The sequence below is a fragment of the Gigantopelta aegis genome, chromosome 4 (assembly GCF_016097555.1).
Source record: "Gigantopelta aegis isolate Gae_Host chromosome 4, Gae_host_genome, whole genome shotgun sequence".
NCBI lineage: Eukaryota > Metazoa > Mollusca > Gastropoda > Neomphalida > Peltospiridae > Gigantopelta > Gigantopelta aegis.
In genome coordinates, this window is record NC_054702.1 from 78655988 (window position 1) to 78671886 (window position 15899).

At 32.2% G+C, this 15899-nt stretch overlaps 1 protein-coding gene across 3 annotated transcripts in view; it reads left to right on the forward strand.

The window, feature by feature from the left end:
* Positions 1-15899, forward strand: part of LOC121371160 (1-phosphatidylinositol 4,5-bisphosphate phosphodiesterase beta-4-like) — a 142928-nt gene that overhangs the window by 87955 nt on the left and 39074 nt on the right. For all 3 annotated transcript variants that reach the window (XM_041496836.1, XM_041496837.1, XM_041496838.1), the window contains exons 6-17: positions 175-254; positions 643-696; positions 1477-1561; positions 3017-3117; positions 5398-5452; positions 6848-6956; positions 8016-8226; positions 9567-9660; positions 10639-10718; positions 11141-11225; positions 13709-13799; positions 14423-14536. In XM_041496836.1, the coding sequence (XP_041352770.1) occupies positions 175-254; positions 643-696; positions 1477-1561; positions 3017-3117; positions 5398-5452; positions 6848-6956; positions 8016-8226; positions 9567-9660; positions 10639-10718; positions 11141-11225; positions 13709-13799; positions 14423-14536 (1159 nt within the window). The remainder of the gene's footprint in view (positions 1-174; positions 255-642; positions 697-1476; positions 1562-3016; positions 3118-5397; positions 5453-6847; positions 6957-8015; positions 8227-9566; positions 9661-10638; positions 10719-11140; positions 11226-13708; positions 13800-14422; positions 14537-15899) is intronic.

Here is a 15899-nt window from a genome sequence, read left to right on the forward strand (position 1 = left end):
TTTTTGTATGAATGTTATGTTCAGTGTACATTTTATTTTCTGTCATCTTTGATATAACTTAAATTATTGTATTATCATGTGCAGTTGAATTAGCAAAAATAAATGTTTTTATCCTTTAACTAATGCTTGCTTGAGATTTATAAAATATATATAAATATGACCATCTGTTTACAGGAATGGTTTGATGGATTGCGGAAAATCACCCTAAATACAAAAGCAAACAATGTCTGCCCTATGACACAGCTCAAAAAACAGTAGGCATTGTTTTCATAATTATATATATTTTATACTGTGTCCATCTTTATAATAATGTTATCATATTTTAATAAAAGTTTATTCATTTATAGTAATATGTTTTTAGAACTACTTCTATTTTGTATATTCAATCCCCTTAATAATGTATTCACAGTAAGATTATGTTGCTGTATATAAAACAAAATCAAGGTTATGATTTTACAAACATTACTTTTTGTCTTTAAAACAATTGACCCAGCCAGCAAATTACTGAAGTAAGAACCAAAAAAGCCACAGAATAAATCTAAACTGTTTATGAGATGTGAATATTTGAAGAAAAAAAGAACCACATTGAATTTAATCTTTTGAGCATTTTCAACCATTCTGATGCAAATGTTTTTATTGCAGCTGGATGAAGCTATGTTTCATGGTCAATCCAAGTGGCAAAATTCCAGTTCGAAGGTGAGACTTATGTTTTTGACATTAGGAACATTTTTAACACTGGCTTGTGATTTTATAGTTGATAAGATACAATTTCACAAATGCTTTTGTGAATAGTCAACATTTACAAAATAATTCATGAATGTTTTTAAGTTATTCCCTCCTAAACACAACCAAAAACATCACCATTGGAAATTTGTTTGAAAACTTTTATCTTTACAAAATATCAGAGGACAGATTTAGAACATCTGTGGAATGGGCTGTCTTGTCTGTGACAGCAACATATTGATTGTCATAATGTCTAGATCAAGTATTTTGAAATATGTTGAGATGTGATTAGAAAAACATTCCTTCATTTTCCTAAAATGTAAGAGGTTACGTGGATATTGAAGCCAGTGTGTTTTCTTGTTCTAGACAGAATATACTATGCTGTGCACCATACATTTTATTTAAAATAGAACAGTGTAACCAGATTAAATTTTGGTTTTATTTATTAGACCATATGTTTAGTTATTGCTCCAGCTTTTAATCATAACAAGAAAAATATTTTTCATTTTTCCTAAGAAAATTGGCATTGGGTACCATTATTGAGCAATTTAGTGCAAACCAACCATGAACCCATTGGTACGAAATATGATTTCATAATGACTCTTAGAAGATTTATACCCAATAGATTGGTTCTTTGTGCAATAAAATATGCTTTAAAAGAAACCACTTGGCAAACATGCAAAATGACATCAAATAATTGATCTGTTAAAAGAACAAAATGGATGAATAATAGAATTTGTTGTTGTGTTGCAGTATAACACGAACATTTGCCTCTGGAAAGACGCAGGAAAAGATGATCATGCAGTGTTTGAAAGAACTCAGTCTTCCTTGTGGAAAGGTAAAACTAATTGTCAATGTTTACTTATTCTTCCCACTTACATGTACTTATCAGTACTCTGAACAAGTTTATAGTATTTTCACTATTGTGAATTTTAAGATAACATGTTTGTCAGAATACTAGTTGGTGCAATCATTGGAAAATACAAATGGAATTGTTTGTACACTTGTGTTTATCAGAATCCTAGTTGGTGCAATCATTAGAAAATACAAATGGCATTGTTTGTACACTCGTGTTTGTCAGAATCCTAGTTGGTGCAATCATTAGAAAATACAAATGGAATTGTTTGTACACTTGTGTTTATCAGAATCCTAGTTGGTGCAATCATTAGAAAATACAAATGGCATTGTTTGTACACTGTGTTTGTCAGAATCCTAGTTGGTGCAATCATTAGAAAATACACATGGCATTGTTTGTACACTGTGTTTGTTACAATTCTAGTTGGTGTAATCATTAGAAAATACAAATGGATTTGTTTGTACACTGAATAGTATTTAAAATGTCTACATCTTGCCAAGTGTAGTGGAATAAAACATGTTTTTAAAAGTGGAATACATGTGTCGACCTTAGCAGTAGCCTGGGGTGTTTTGGCTACCCAGTTGTTGTTCGGGCTACCAGATGTCTAAACCCAGTAGTCCGCCGGGCTACTAGTTTTTTTTTGGCACATCCAGTTACTCTGCAGTTAACAAGATGCTTAAACACCTAAAACACCTATCCCCATCAGTGTGCCCATTGGGTTATTTCTCGTTCCAGCCAGTGCACCACAACTGGTAGATCAAAGGCTGTGGTATGTGCTATCCTGTCTAGGATGGTGCATATAAAAGACCCCTTGCTACTAATGAAAAAATGTAGTGGGTTTCCTCTCTATGACTGACTGTGTCAAAATGACCATATGTTTGAAATCCAATAGCAGATGATTAATAAATGAATGTGCTCTAGTGGTGTCGTTAAACAAAACAAACTTTAACATGAAACACATCTGGCACTCTTCAAAGGCTTATTTTCATGGCTATGTGCCATTATGTAACATTGCATGGTATCAATCTTCTTGGTACTACATTTTCCATTCTTACAAAGTGATTAAATGTGAAAAGTACAGATGACTTTTATGAAGATTTTGTACTTGACAGCAGTGCAACTTGACATAAGTGATGTCAAGCAGTGTATTGCTCTGGTGGATAGTCTGCAGACTATTTATATATAAATAAACACCTAAAACAACATGTTTAAATAAAAGTAAATGATTTTGCTTTTTTCTCTTTTTTTAACTTATTAAAATTATGGGGCTACCAATTTTTACTGAGGGCTACCAGATTTTATAATTTAGTAGCCCGAGGCCTGCATGTGAACATGTAGATTTATTTAGTTCAGACACAAAGTGAGTGTGCTCCTTTAATTAATCTGGTTTTTTTAAATTTGAAATAAAAACTAGGCACATGTTTACTTTTTTAACAGTTTGATGAAATAGAGCCCAGTGCTTTCTCCTTTGACAAGTTTTATGAACTCTATCACAAAATTTGTCCTCGGACAGACATTGAAGAACTCTTCCGAGAAATGTAAGTGCATTTGCTACTCTATTATCTTGTTATAAAAATTCCTTTAAAAGCCTTATCTGAAATAATTGATTATGTTTTAAAAAATGTTTATTTCCATATGGAGTGGATTGGCAGATAGGTTTTGGCCTATGTTAATGCATTTCCACAAATACATTTTACAACATACAGATCAAATGGCGGAAAGTATATTTTTGTAATGTTATATTTTATGTGATTCTTTGAAATTTTTATAGTATGTAACATCATCTCGTAGAGAGACATTTATGCAGGCTTATCATCTGTTTCCTGATCCACTTCATTTATTTGAATAAATATTGTTTAAAGAAAAAACCCATACAGATCAAGACAATTCATCTTCATATTAAATAATGGATATAATTACTCATTATTCTCATATATGATATATGCATATGTACACATATTCTAATCTTCTTGAACAGAGTTTACCCTAGCTAAACCGGCACCAACTACTGAAATCAGTAGCCAAACATACAAGATAATACAATTGTCTGTGGAACATTAAGACATTAAAATGTAAAGTGCCAAGGTAATAGACATTTTGTTATGACAGATCTTACCATACTTAAAATTTAGTTCCAGAAGGAAGTCATTTAAACCATATGACACTGTATTTATTAGTATCTTGAGAGGTCCAAAACAACATTGAAACATCTATTTTTGTATTGAAGAAATAGTTTATTATCCCAAGAAGTCCAATAACATTAAAACATGTATTTTTATGTTCCAATAATAATTATTTATTGATATCCTGAGAGATAGAACTCAGCATTAAAACAACATCTATTTTAATGTCAAGATAAAGGTTTGGTTTTAATCAGTCTATTTGATTTGATGTATTATTTTGGTTTAATGTTTTTCTCTTTTTAACAAAGTATTACTTGCGTTTAATAATTACAGTCAAACTTCGATAATTCAAACTTGAAGGAGACGAGGAAATAATTTGAGTTTTCGGGAGTTTGAGTTTTCGAAATTAATATATAAGAGTTCAAATTTGAAACTGCATTAGAGCTGGATGATTTTGCTTGATATTGTAAGAAGTGTGCACTTCACTATCTGCCTCTAAACTCTGAAAACTATGCGTCCCCAGTTGAAAGGTGAATTAATATATAACTGTAACTCTAGCCCACCCCCCCATCCCAGCTGTCAGCATCTGTAATACATTCATTTTGCATATATTGTAAAAGAAATTAAACAACAAAGCAAAAACGATAACCCTGATAAATTTGAAATATTTATTGACACAAAAAAAAACCCCATGAACAAAGAAGGCATTTATTGTTGATGTATTTTGCAGATGTGAAAACATGGAGGAATGTAACTAACAAATAAAACACTGAATGCCGAATAGCACTAAGTACATTTGTTTTTCACAAAATTATTTTCGCTTCACACCTCTACTTTCTTTCTCCAATCTGGCTATTGCCCCATTTCTGGACCCTACACCAGATTGCTTGGATGACAAGAAACCACAACTATTTAAAACTGATCTGGCTACCCCTACCCCCCCCCCCCCCCCCCCCCCCCCCCCGATTGCTCGATCTGTGATGTATCAGTTTCTAATATAACTAAATGACTTGTAATTGATAAACATAAACTGATACATAAATAACAAAGTTTGACACAATTCATGCCTTTGAGAGCAAAAACAAACAGCACTAACAATTATTACAAGTGCTCTTTGAAGTTATCCAAACTGTGTCTAATTATGTATTATGTATTGAGGCCCTCTGTCATATACGAACACTGACAATCAAATACAGGATTATTTTGTTCTAGTTAGTCGGTGATCTATTATTCTGTAATTATTACCTTAATCCTCAACAGCCAAGACCATCCGAGACAGGCGCGCTTCACCTGATTGCCACACCTGATTGCCATGATTGACAATACATTAGTCTTTAAAATACTATTGGCAATGACAGTTTGATCAATCCACATGTGTCAAGTTTTAGAGGTGCATAACCTATTAAATCTTTATGGCAAGACCAAAGAATTAGGTTGAGAGATCGAGTTTTCGAAGTTTGAGTTTTCAAAGGCTGTTATTACTAGTTTGTTTAGCATTTCAGCCGGGATTGTCACTTCAGTTCAAGAGATCAAAGTTTTTGAGAGATTGAAAGTTGAGTTATCAAAGTTTGGCTGTATATACATTTTACATATTTTATTTTAAAAAATGTAGCATTGTTTATTCTCACACTTTTACATATTTTATTGAATTAAACAGGATGTAAAATGAGTATTATTGTTTATTTTGTTTTTCAGATCCAAAAATAAACAATACCTCACAGAGTCCCAGTTAATAGACTTTTTTAATGAAGTAAGTATGAAATGTAATTCAAAACATATACTAAACAGATTTTTGTTTCTTTTAATTATAGTTAACCAAAAAGAAAGTGTGTTAATAAACAATTATTTTTAACTCTTTCCCTCCCATTCTCAACTGCAGTCGTGATGCACAAAACTAGCATAGTATAGTCGAGGCGCGACCGGTTTTTGTAAACACAGTTGTCAACATTCACAGGAGTTATGTATCTTCATTCTGTGAATGCTAGAACATAGTAGAATGACAATCAAACACGTTGAGTTGTTATTGCAATATCGAAAAGAAAACAAAAAACGGTCTAAATTTGTGTAAACGTTACTGATGACGTAACGTACACATGGGTTTGATTTCTTGCTATTTGAATAATTATTTCTTTTAAAACATGTTAGATATTATTATTAAATGAAAACTGAATATTTGTAAAGGATGACTTCACTGAAAATAACTGAAAATACAGACTGAAGTAGATGATGGATGAGATTACTCGTCGTCGATTGAAAGTGAAAATAAACTTTGTGAAAGCATAAACATTGACATCATGGATCGTGATTATAGGATTTTTAAAAAATATATTTAAAAAATATAATTAAGTTCTTCTGTAAATTTTATTTTGGTGATTAGACTCACTAAGATGTCCTCTAAACTATGACACACATCAAAATAGTGTTACGTTAATTGTTTTTTTACAATTTCAGGTTCAAACATGTAGGTATATTTTTCACGTTGGAAACTTGGGTCAATGATGACATTTTCTGGTTGTAAAGCTGGGTGGATAAGAGTTAATAATGTTAAACTCAAATATCAATTACCAAATAAACAAACTGTAGTATAAAAGTCTGTAATTGTTTTTACCGAAAATAGCTAATTGTACTAACTTAATAGAAAAGCAAACACACACACTTGAATTATTTATTTGTGATCTCTATGTATTATTTTCTGCAAAAATACTTTTAAACCAGTGATTTTAGCTTAAGTGGTTTGTAACCTAAAGAAAACATTAAACATATTCTCACAATGCAAATGGTTATAGACAGTTTATCAATTTGAAGTCTAATTGAATTTACAGAAAATGGCAAAAAAATACTAACATATTTGTGAATATCTGGTTTGTAACCTAAAAATCCCCATTAAATTCTTTCTCACAATGCAAAAGTTTGTTTTATATCAATTTAAAGTCTATAATTGAATTTACAGAAAATGGCTAATAATATTTGTGCACTCTTTATAATAATATATTATGTACTTTAAAAATGCTTCTTTTTTTAACCAGTGCTTTTAGCCATACATGGTTTGTAACCTAAAGAAAACATTAAACATATTCTCACAATGCAAATGGTTTTATTGATTTTGAAAATAATTACTGTAATTAATGCAAAATTTTATTTTCAGAGACAAAGAGATCCAAGGCTAAATGAAATATTATTTCCATTTTACAATCGAGATCGTGCTTCAGGTATCATTCAAGCATATGAACCTGATCCAGAATATTCAAAGAAAGGTAATTTACAGTCAGCCATTAAGTTTTCCCAAGAGTACTCATGTTATGGGTATGGTTAGGGAAGAAAGCTATTTTTATACCCTACGGTACTATGTTTTAACCCCCTTCACAAAATAAAATTATATAATTTGCTATATTTGTAAAGCTTGATGGAGAACAAAAGTTGGTGTTTTTCACTTTTACTGCCACCTGTAGTTATTATTTGACACTACTTCCCTCACCCATCCTCGTCATGTGGTCATTACTAGAACAGTCCGTACATTTTTCATTGGAAGGAATAACTTATGTGGTGGCAATGTGTTTGTTCTTCAACAGTATCTTTGACACCTTCGATATAATTGGTTTTATAGTGAAAGACTTGTGTATATCTACCTACACTAAATTGTTTAGACATGTAACAGAAACCAAACATATTGTTTTTACTTGGCCTTATTATGCTATAATTGGTTTTACACTAATGATTTACCTACCTATTTTAAATTATTTAAATGTAACAGAAATCAAACATTTTTAATTTACTTGACATTATTATGCTATGATTGGTTTTATAGTGTAATGATTTACCTACCTACCCTAAAATATTTTGATGTAACAGAAACCAAACATTTTTGTTTATTTGGCTTTATTATGCTATAATTAGTTTTACAGTGTAATGACTTACCTACTCTAAATTGTTTGGATTACAGTATAATAACTTACCTATCCTAAATTGTTTGGACGTAACAGTAACCAAACATTTTTATTTATTTGGCCTTATTGTGCAATAATTGTATAATGACTTACCTACCCTAAATTGATAGTAACAGGCACCGAACATTTTCATTTATTTGGCCTTATTATGCTATAATTGATTTTATTGTATAATGACTTACCTACCCTAAATTGATAGTAACAGACACCAAACATTTTCGTTTATTTGGCCTTATTATGCTATAATTGGTTTTATTGTATAATGACTTACCTACCCTAAATTGTTAGTAACAGAAACCAAACATTTTTGTTTATTTGGCCTTATTATGCTATAATTGGTTTTACAGTGTAATGAGATTGTGTTTACAGAAATGATGAGTCTGGATGGGTTTTGCCGCTATCTGATGTCTGATGAAAATGCGCCAGTATTTCTTGACCGACTAGACATTTACATGGATATGGACCAGCCATTAGCTCATTACTTCATCAACTCATCTCACAACACCTACTTAGTTGGCAGACAATTTGGAGGCAGGTCAGCAGTTGAGATGTATCGACAGGTGCTACTTGCAGGATGCAGGTTCGTCAGGCTGTCTTACTGTTATACACGGGGGTGGGGGTGGGGGGGAGGGGCAGGATGTAGCCCAGTAGTAAAGCACTCGCTTGATGCGCAGTGGGTTTGGGATTGATTCCAGCCAGTGCACCTTGACTGGTATATCAAAGACCATGGTATGTGCTATCCTTGCTGTGGGATGGTGCATATAAAAGATCCTTGCTACTAATGGAAAAGTGTAGCAGGTTTCTTCTCTAAGACTAGGTCAAAATCACCAAATGTTTGACATCCAATAGCCAATGACTAATAAATCAATGTGATCTAGTGGTGTCATGAAACAAAACACACTTTTACTGTTATACACCTATGAACCATTGATTAAACAATGTGCTGAGGTGTTAATGTTTAACATTCCTTTCCTTTGCTAAATTGTACAGAAATGGCTGCCAGAGTTTTTCATCACCATTACAAGATAATGGCTGCCAGTAAAGATAATTTTTACACTGACCACTGATTTTTTCATCACCATTACAAGACGTGGAGAAAAATTGTATTTGTCCATCTATAATAGCATTAGTTTCTGCATTGAAGCAGAATTTCCAAAAGTCAGTAGTAAAGCTTCTGTATGGAGTTCTGATATGAGTCACATGATCAGTGCACTCACTGGATCTTTTGGGAGAGATAAGTTTGTTACAGACAAAATTGTATTTGTATCTGTTGAGTTATTTCATTAAGCTCTATAAAATGTCTGTACTATCAAAAGAACAGAAATACCAGTACAATATGATGCATATTAGGTTTTGATAATAAATTTTTAATGCATATTTTTAAAGTATAGACATGTATTTTCTGCAGGCTTATTTTTACACATACAAAAGAAGCATAATTAGTACTCCAAATTGTGCCTTCAGTAGTATGAAAGTATATTTTGGATAATATAAACATTTTGATTGAATGTACCTTTCAGTAATAGAAGCAAGATGTTAGAGTGGTCACCTACATGTAATATGTAATAATAATTAAATATAAAAATAACAATAATTAATATTATTGAGGGTAACACAGAATGCAAAAGTTAATCTTTCCTGAGGCCCTCATTAAAGGCAATACATAATTACAGTACGTACATGAATAAATAGAAAATACATATTTGGCATAAAACATATATACAAATGACGTTACATTAACAAATATTATTTAAGTCGCTAATTAAAATATGTGATAGGTCCTTGTATTAGTGTCCTTGTATTAGTGTCCTTGCGGGGCCTGTTTTAGTTGAGACCATTCCAGACTGTGTTCCAAAACTGTTTTATTAAAGGTTTTGGTATGTACTATCCTATGTAACATAATATTATTTCATTCTATAGATGTGTTGAGCTGGATTGTTGGGATGGACGCAATGAAGACCAAGAACCAATTATCACTCATGGCAAGGCAATGTGCACTGATATTTTATTTAAAGTAAGTTGGTTGACTTTCATCAAAAATGACCGGCCTCGGTGGCGTCGTGGCAGGTCATCGGTCTACAGGCTGGTAGGTACTGGGTTCGGATCCCAGTCGAGGCATGGGATTTTTAATCCAGATACCGACTCCAAACCCTGAGTGAGTGCTCTGCAAGGCTCAATGGGTAGGTGTAAACCACTTGCACCGACCAGTGATCCATAACTGGTTCAACAAAGGCCATGGTTTGTGCTATCCTGCCTGTGGGAAGCGCAAATAAAAGATCCCTTGCTGCTAATCGGAAGAGTAGCCCATGTAGTGGCGACAGCGGGTTTCCTCTCAAAATCTGTGTGGTCCTTAACCATATGTCTGACGCCATATAACCGTAAATAAAATGTGTTGAGTGCGTCGTTAAATAAAACACTTCTTTCTTTCATCAAAAATATATTATAAGATATCTATGTACAAGTTTATTTACCACATTTACCACAGTTCTCAACACTGTATTGTAGTTTGTAGTTGTATTTTTTCATGCATTGGTTCATTAATCTTTGGCATCCAGTAGTCTGTTTTATTTGTGCTGTGGTGTCAAACATTCATTCTTTCATGTTCCTTAACCTTAGTTTCTTAAAACCTGTATGAGTATAATACCATTCTAATCAAATCATTTTAATGATCCATTGACCCGGGATATGTCTGATTTGACTTCCCTTTATTATTATTTCAGTTACTTATGCAATAATTTAAAATATTGAATTATTTTAAAGTATACCAGTGGTCTTATGTTTCCCTCTGAAACCTACTCTCAATTTTTAATACCAAGCAATTAATATATAATTAACATTATATTTGTAGAAAGTTAACTTTGAGATACATGAAAATGCTAAGTCTGTATATTTTTATTTAACAATTAATATTATAGCTCAGAATATATGAATATGTTGAATGTTTTGTATGCTTTCATTTGTTTGTCTGTACTGATTTTGTTTTCACTCACAGGATGTGATAGTTGCAATCAAAGACACAGCATTTGTTACATCAGAATGTCCTGTCATTCTTTCATTTGAAAACCATTGCAGGTTTGTGTAATTTATCAGCAAATGGGCTTTGAACTTTTGATTATTCTCATGTTTGAGGTTATATCACATTTTAAACATTGTTTTAGATCTTCAAAAAAATCTGAAGGACATAATATATTCATCTTCACTGAATTTGCAAGGCTTTAACATTCACAGGTAATATTTGAACTTTGATTAGAATCTGAAACTGTTAATCATTTGATCTTCTTTCTTGTTAATTAATCACTTGTTAAGGGTCAATTTGTGGACCTGTATATCAATGATTTTCTGTTGTTATTTGGATCAGACTAAAATAATTATGTTCATGATTATTTAGAAGGCCTTGACTTAAAAGCTACCTCTAATATAATCAAAAAGTACACAAATTGAAAATTTGCCTTTTTGTCTTGATAATATTAAGTTATGTTTTTGTTAATTTTCAGTAAGCTTCAGCAATACAAGATGGCAAAGTACTGTGAAGATATACTTGGAGACTTACTGCTAAAACGTCCACTTGACAATGTTCCTGTGAGCAAAATCTTGAGATTTCATTATCAACAATGAGCTCTGTCCTGTGCTAGTTTTCATTTAGTATTTAAACTAGTCTGTAAGTGGCAGTCCTCTTTGAGCTGTGACTGAAGGATGTATTGTCAGTAAAGGATCTCCTGCTGTAGATGAGGCACTAGATAGAGATTCAAGAATCAAATAACCATTTGACTGCATTGTGCAGAGATACAGTTTTGACATTATGGTTTTGTTGTTCAGATTCACAAATAAGAAGAATATTACAAACCTATAATATATATATACTCACGGAAAAAAGTTCCTGTGCATCATTAAATTTCAGTGAGAACTATATTTTTAAAATTAAAAAATATTGTGTTTTACATAGATGTACTATCTATCTGTTAATTTTAAGTACAGTGATCTTTTCCTGCCTTCTGAACCTGAAGTGCAGTCTACACAATGCTTGGTACGCCGTTGGTGACGATGTAACAGAACAATGTATTGATGTACAGTCATGGTCGTAGTTTGTGCTCACCTAATCGGTTGTGTACAGTTCTTCCACTGATTGGCGTAACTCAAGGATGTATTGGGATGTTAAACTTTTCATTTCCAAATGATTCTATATGTGTACCCCCTTAATACTGACGATTTGTTAACGTGATGTCACGTGTCGACTCCCTGAACATGGAAAATCCCTAGTATCCCTAAACTGTCGGGAACATCTCAGCAGACATTGCATAGTGTTCTGACGAACACCAATGAACACCAAAATGACTAGCAACAATGTTTGTGTCATTCTAAGCTCAATCATACCCATCATTCGAAGTTCATTTTGTGGGAGGCGTGACATCACATTGATGACAATCGGATGCGAACAAAAGTATTTTTCTGAGTGTTGAGAATCCATACAATAGTTTTGAAGTCCACTGATAAGAAAAATGATGTCAAACAGGTGCACGTGACCAAGAATGCTAGTAGTGCAACTTGTGATCACTTAACATGAATAGCTCGTGCAATTGACAGGACACTGCTGGAATATTGAAGGGAGGGGTTAGACGTTCATTTACTGAAATTTTTATGACCAGATTTCAAGTAAATTAAAGTCTATATGAAATTATTTGTTGCACAGGAACTTTTTTCCGCGAGTATATATACATGTAGATAGATAGATAGATTTTTTTTTTACAAGACCTGAATATGGGTTTGACATTAGTTATGATTGTTTGAACAGTAACTAGTTCATTAGTCTTAATAGAATCTATAAATATGACACTAAAATCAGATGATAGGTTTTCTTCAAACATATATATTCCGTTATGAATTTTCTCTATTCATCTACATTTTAACCATATCCCCATATCTTTTTTCTTTAATTCAGCTATACCAAACACCTCTTTCTTCAACCACATCCGTATATAAGGTTTCTCTATCCTCAAAGCTTCAAAAAACATACCTATTCTTTCAAAGGTTATCCTAACAGTGTGTTTCTGTATTCCATCAGCTTGAACCAAATATACCCCTTTCCTTCACCACACATCACCATAATGTGTTTTTTCTATTCTTTTAGTTGAACCAAACAAAACCCTTCCTTCACTATACATCACCATCAGCATAATCATATAATAGGTTTTCTTAGCTTTACAGCTTTAATCAAACACATCCTTTCCTTCACTAACATATCCCTACAATGAGTTTCTCTTTTCTCTTTTCTGTATTTTCTCAATGTTTTTAATTGAACCAAAAACCCTCCTTCCTTCACCAAACATCACCATAATATGTTTTCTCTATTCTTTCAGTTGAACCAAACATACCCCTTCCTTCACCAAACATTACCTTAATGTGTTTTCCCCGACACCATATAACCATAAATAAAATGTGTTGAGTGCGTCGTTAAATAAAAAACATTTCCTTTTTTAATGTGTTTTCTCTATTCTTTTAGCTTGAACCAAACAAAACCCTTCCTTCACCATACATCATAATGTGTTTTCTCTGTTCTTTCAGCTTGAACCAAATATACCCCTTTCCTTCACCACACATCACCATATTGTGTTTTTTCTATTCTTTTAGTCAAACAAAACCCTTCCTTCACCATACATCACCATGTGTTTTCTCTATTCTTTCAGCTTGAACCAAATATACCCCTTTCCTTCACCACACATCACCATAATGTGTTTTTTCTATTCTTTCAGTTGAACCAAACAAAACCCTTCCTTCACCATACATCACCATGTGTTTTCTCTATTCTTTCAGCTTGAACCAAATATACCCCTTTCCTTCACCACACATCACCATAATGTGTTTTTTCTATTCTTTCAGTTGAACCAAACAAAACCCTTCCTTCACCATACATCACCATGTGTTTTCTCTATTCTTTCAGCTTGAACCAAATATACCCCTTTCCTTCACCACACATCACCATAATGTGTTTTTTCTATTCTTTCAGTTGAACCAAACAAAACCCTTCCTTCACCATACATCACCATGTGTTTTCTCTATTCTTTCAGCTTGAACCAAATATACCCCTTCCTTCACCAAACATGTTGAAGAAAAAAATACTCATCAAGAACAAACGTTTAAAACCAGAGGTTGAGAAGAGTAAGATACTAGTTTTTCTTTTAGACACCTGAATTAGGTTGAAGATACATTACATACCGATACATTAAAATTAACATCTATTATAATTTTTTACTTTCAGATGGATGTAGGAAATCAGAAAATCTGTAAAATTTATGATATTTGTCAGGACAAAAACATGTCACGGAATTATTCAAATGTTTTAAGGATCAAGGAATTCTACTCTTAATTTATTAGGGCCATTACTTTCTTGTTCATGTTTCTAGTTACAGTAATTGCAAATAAAATGCACTTCTATAATTGTGTCATATAATTTATGACAAATATTTCCTGATTTTAGTTCTAGAACATCTTTAAACCTGAACAATAATCTGGAAAGACAACATTATCAAGAAAACACTTGTGGAATTAAAAAAAACCCAACTTTACAGTGAAAGTTCTCTAACTAGGACACCGACAGGACCAAGTAAAATATCTGGTTTTAAGGAGTATCTGGTTTGGAGAGATTCTGTTATTTACTGATATTTAATAAGGGTCTGTGAAAAACATCAGGTTTTGCGGCAAATTGGTTTACTGAGAGTCTGGTTTTGGGGTGTTTCACTGTATAAGTTCACTAAAATGTAATGTCTTTTGTTTTTGTACAGGGCAACTGGAGTTGTTTCAGAAGGGAGCAATAAGTGTGATAAACGAGGACAGTGAACCAGTGGAGGACCCTGATGTTATAGCTACAATAGTTGGAGAGAAGGGACCATTAAACGGTGAGGACTGCTCAATATACCACCAACACACAATGTCGGATATATCATAAACAGCAAGCAACTTTCTCAACTTTCTCAACTTTTTAACTTGTAATAAATATATTCTGTTTCTATATTAACAGCAAAAGCTCTGTTATTGATGATTTTTAGTGGAGTTGTTTAACAAAACTGGTTAAAAAATTACAATATATTAGTAATAAATTAAATGCATATTAAATATTCTTTGTAAATGATTGATACTAATTAATTCCATATTTGATTTCATAACCTTGTTCTGGAATAGCTAAAAATACTAAGATATAATTGTTTTAAAGATGTGAGTGAGTTACAATTAATTTTTAATGCTTTTATGAAAGAATGATTAGTGAAATTTTGTAATACACTTAACTACACATGTACATGCACTTCCACCCATCCATCTGTCTGTTCATCAATCCACCCACTGGCATACCCACACATCCAACTATTTATCCAATCATCCATCTTTACAGATAGTTATTCATATACAAATGCACAAAATGGATTTGGTTTACTCAACCCTTTTATGGACCTACTTCATTTGGTTATTACAAAAAAGCACAGAATGTACATACACTTTGAAAAGAAATTTTTCAAAGGGGATTTTAGGGATTTAAAAAAACACACCTAATAATGCCTATGGTGAACAAACAATTTTATTTCTACACCTTTAAAAGAAATTTCCCAAATTGGATTTCACTGAATTTGTTTAATATTTTGTTCAGTGAAAAATGCCTATGATGAACATATTATCATATTTGTAAGGTTTGCTCAGTGTTATCATGTATGCTACAGATAACAAGGAAGGTGCTATTTTTAGTTGTCGAGTCTTGATTTTCATTGATTTATACAACACAAATACTGTGTGATTATATATATTTGTATTATGGTTGTTTTTAATAATTATACATATGTACATGTATGTTTGCAATCAAATGGACATTGATAATTTTAACTGGTTGATTAATATGAAATATTATGTTTGTGAACAGTAATGATATGCTATATCGGCAAACAAGAAATATATACATTGGCTGTACTATTAGTGTATTCTAATGGGGTTATAAGGCAGTCACTCCTTCAGCCATTATGCAGTGGTGAATCAATTTCTGTTGAAAAAGCTTATCAATGTTCTTTAAAAACAAATATTTTATGATAAAAGTATACTTTTGAATACAATGTCACATATAGGAGATTTGCTGAATCATAACTATTCTGTTTACGTTTTGAATTATTCTATATCTATAAACATTGTTTGCCATTTAGTAAAATTTAGAAAATAATATCAAAAGTGAACAGGCCTGTAAGACTGATATTTGAACTGAGTGTACTCATATTTAGGATG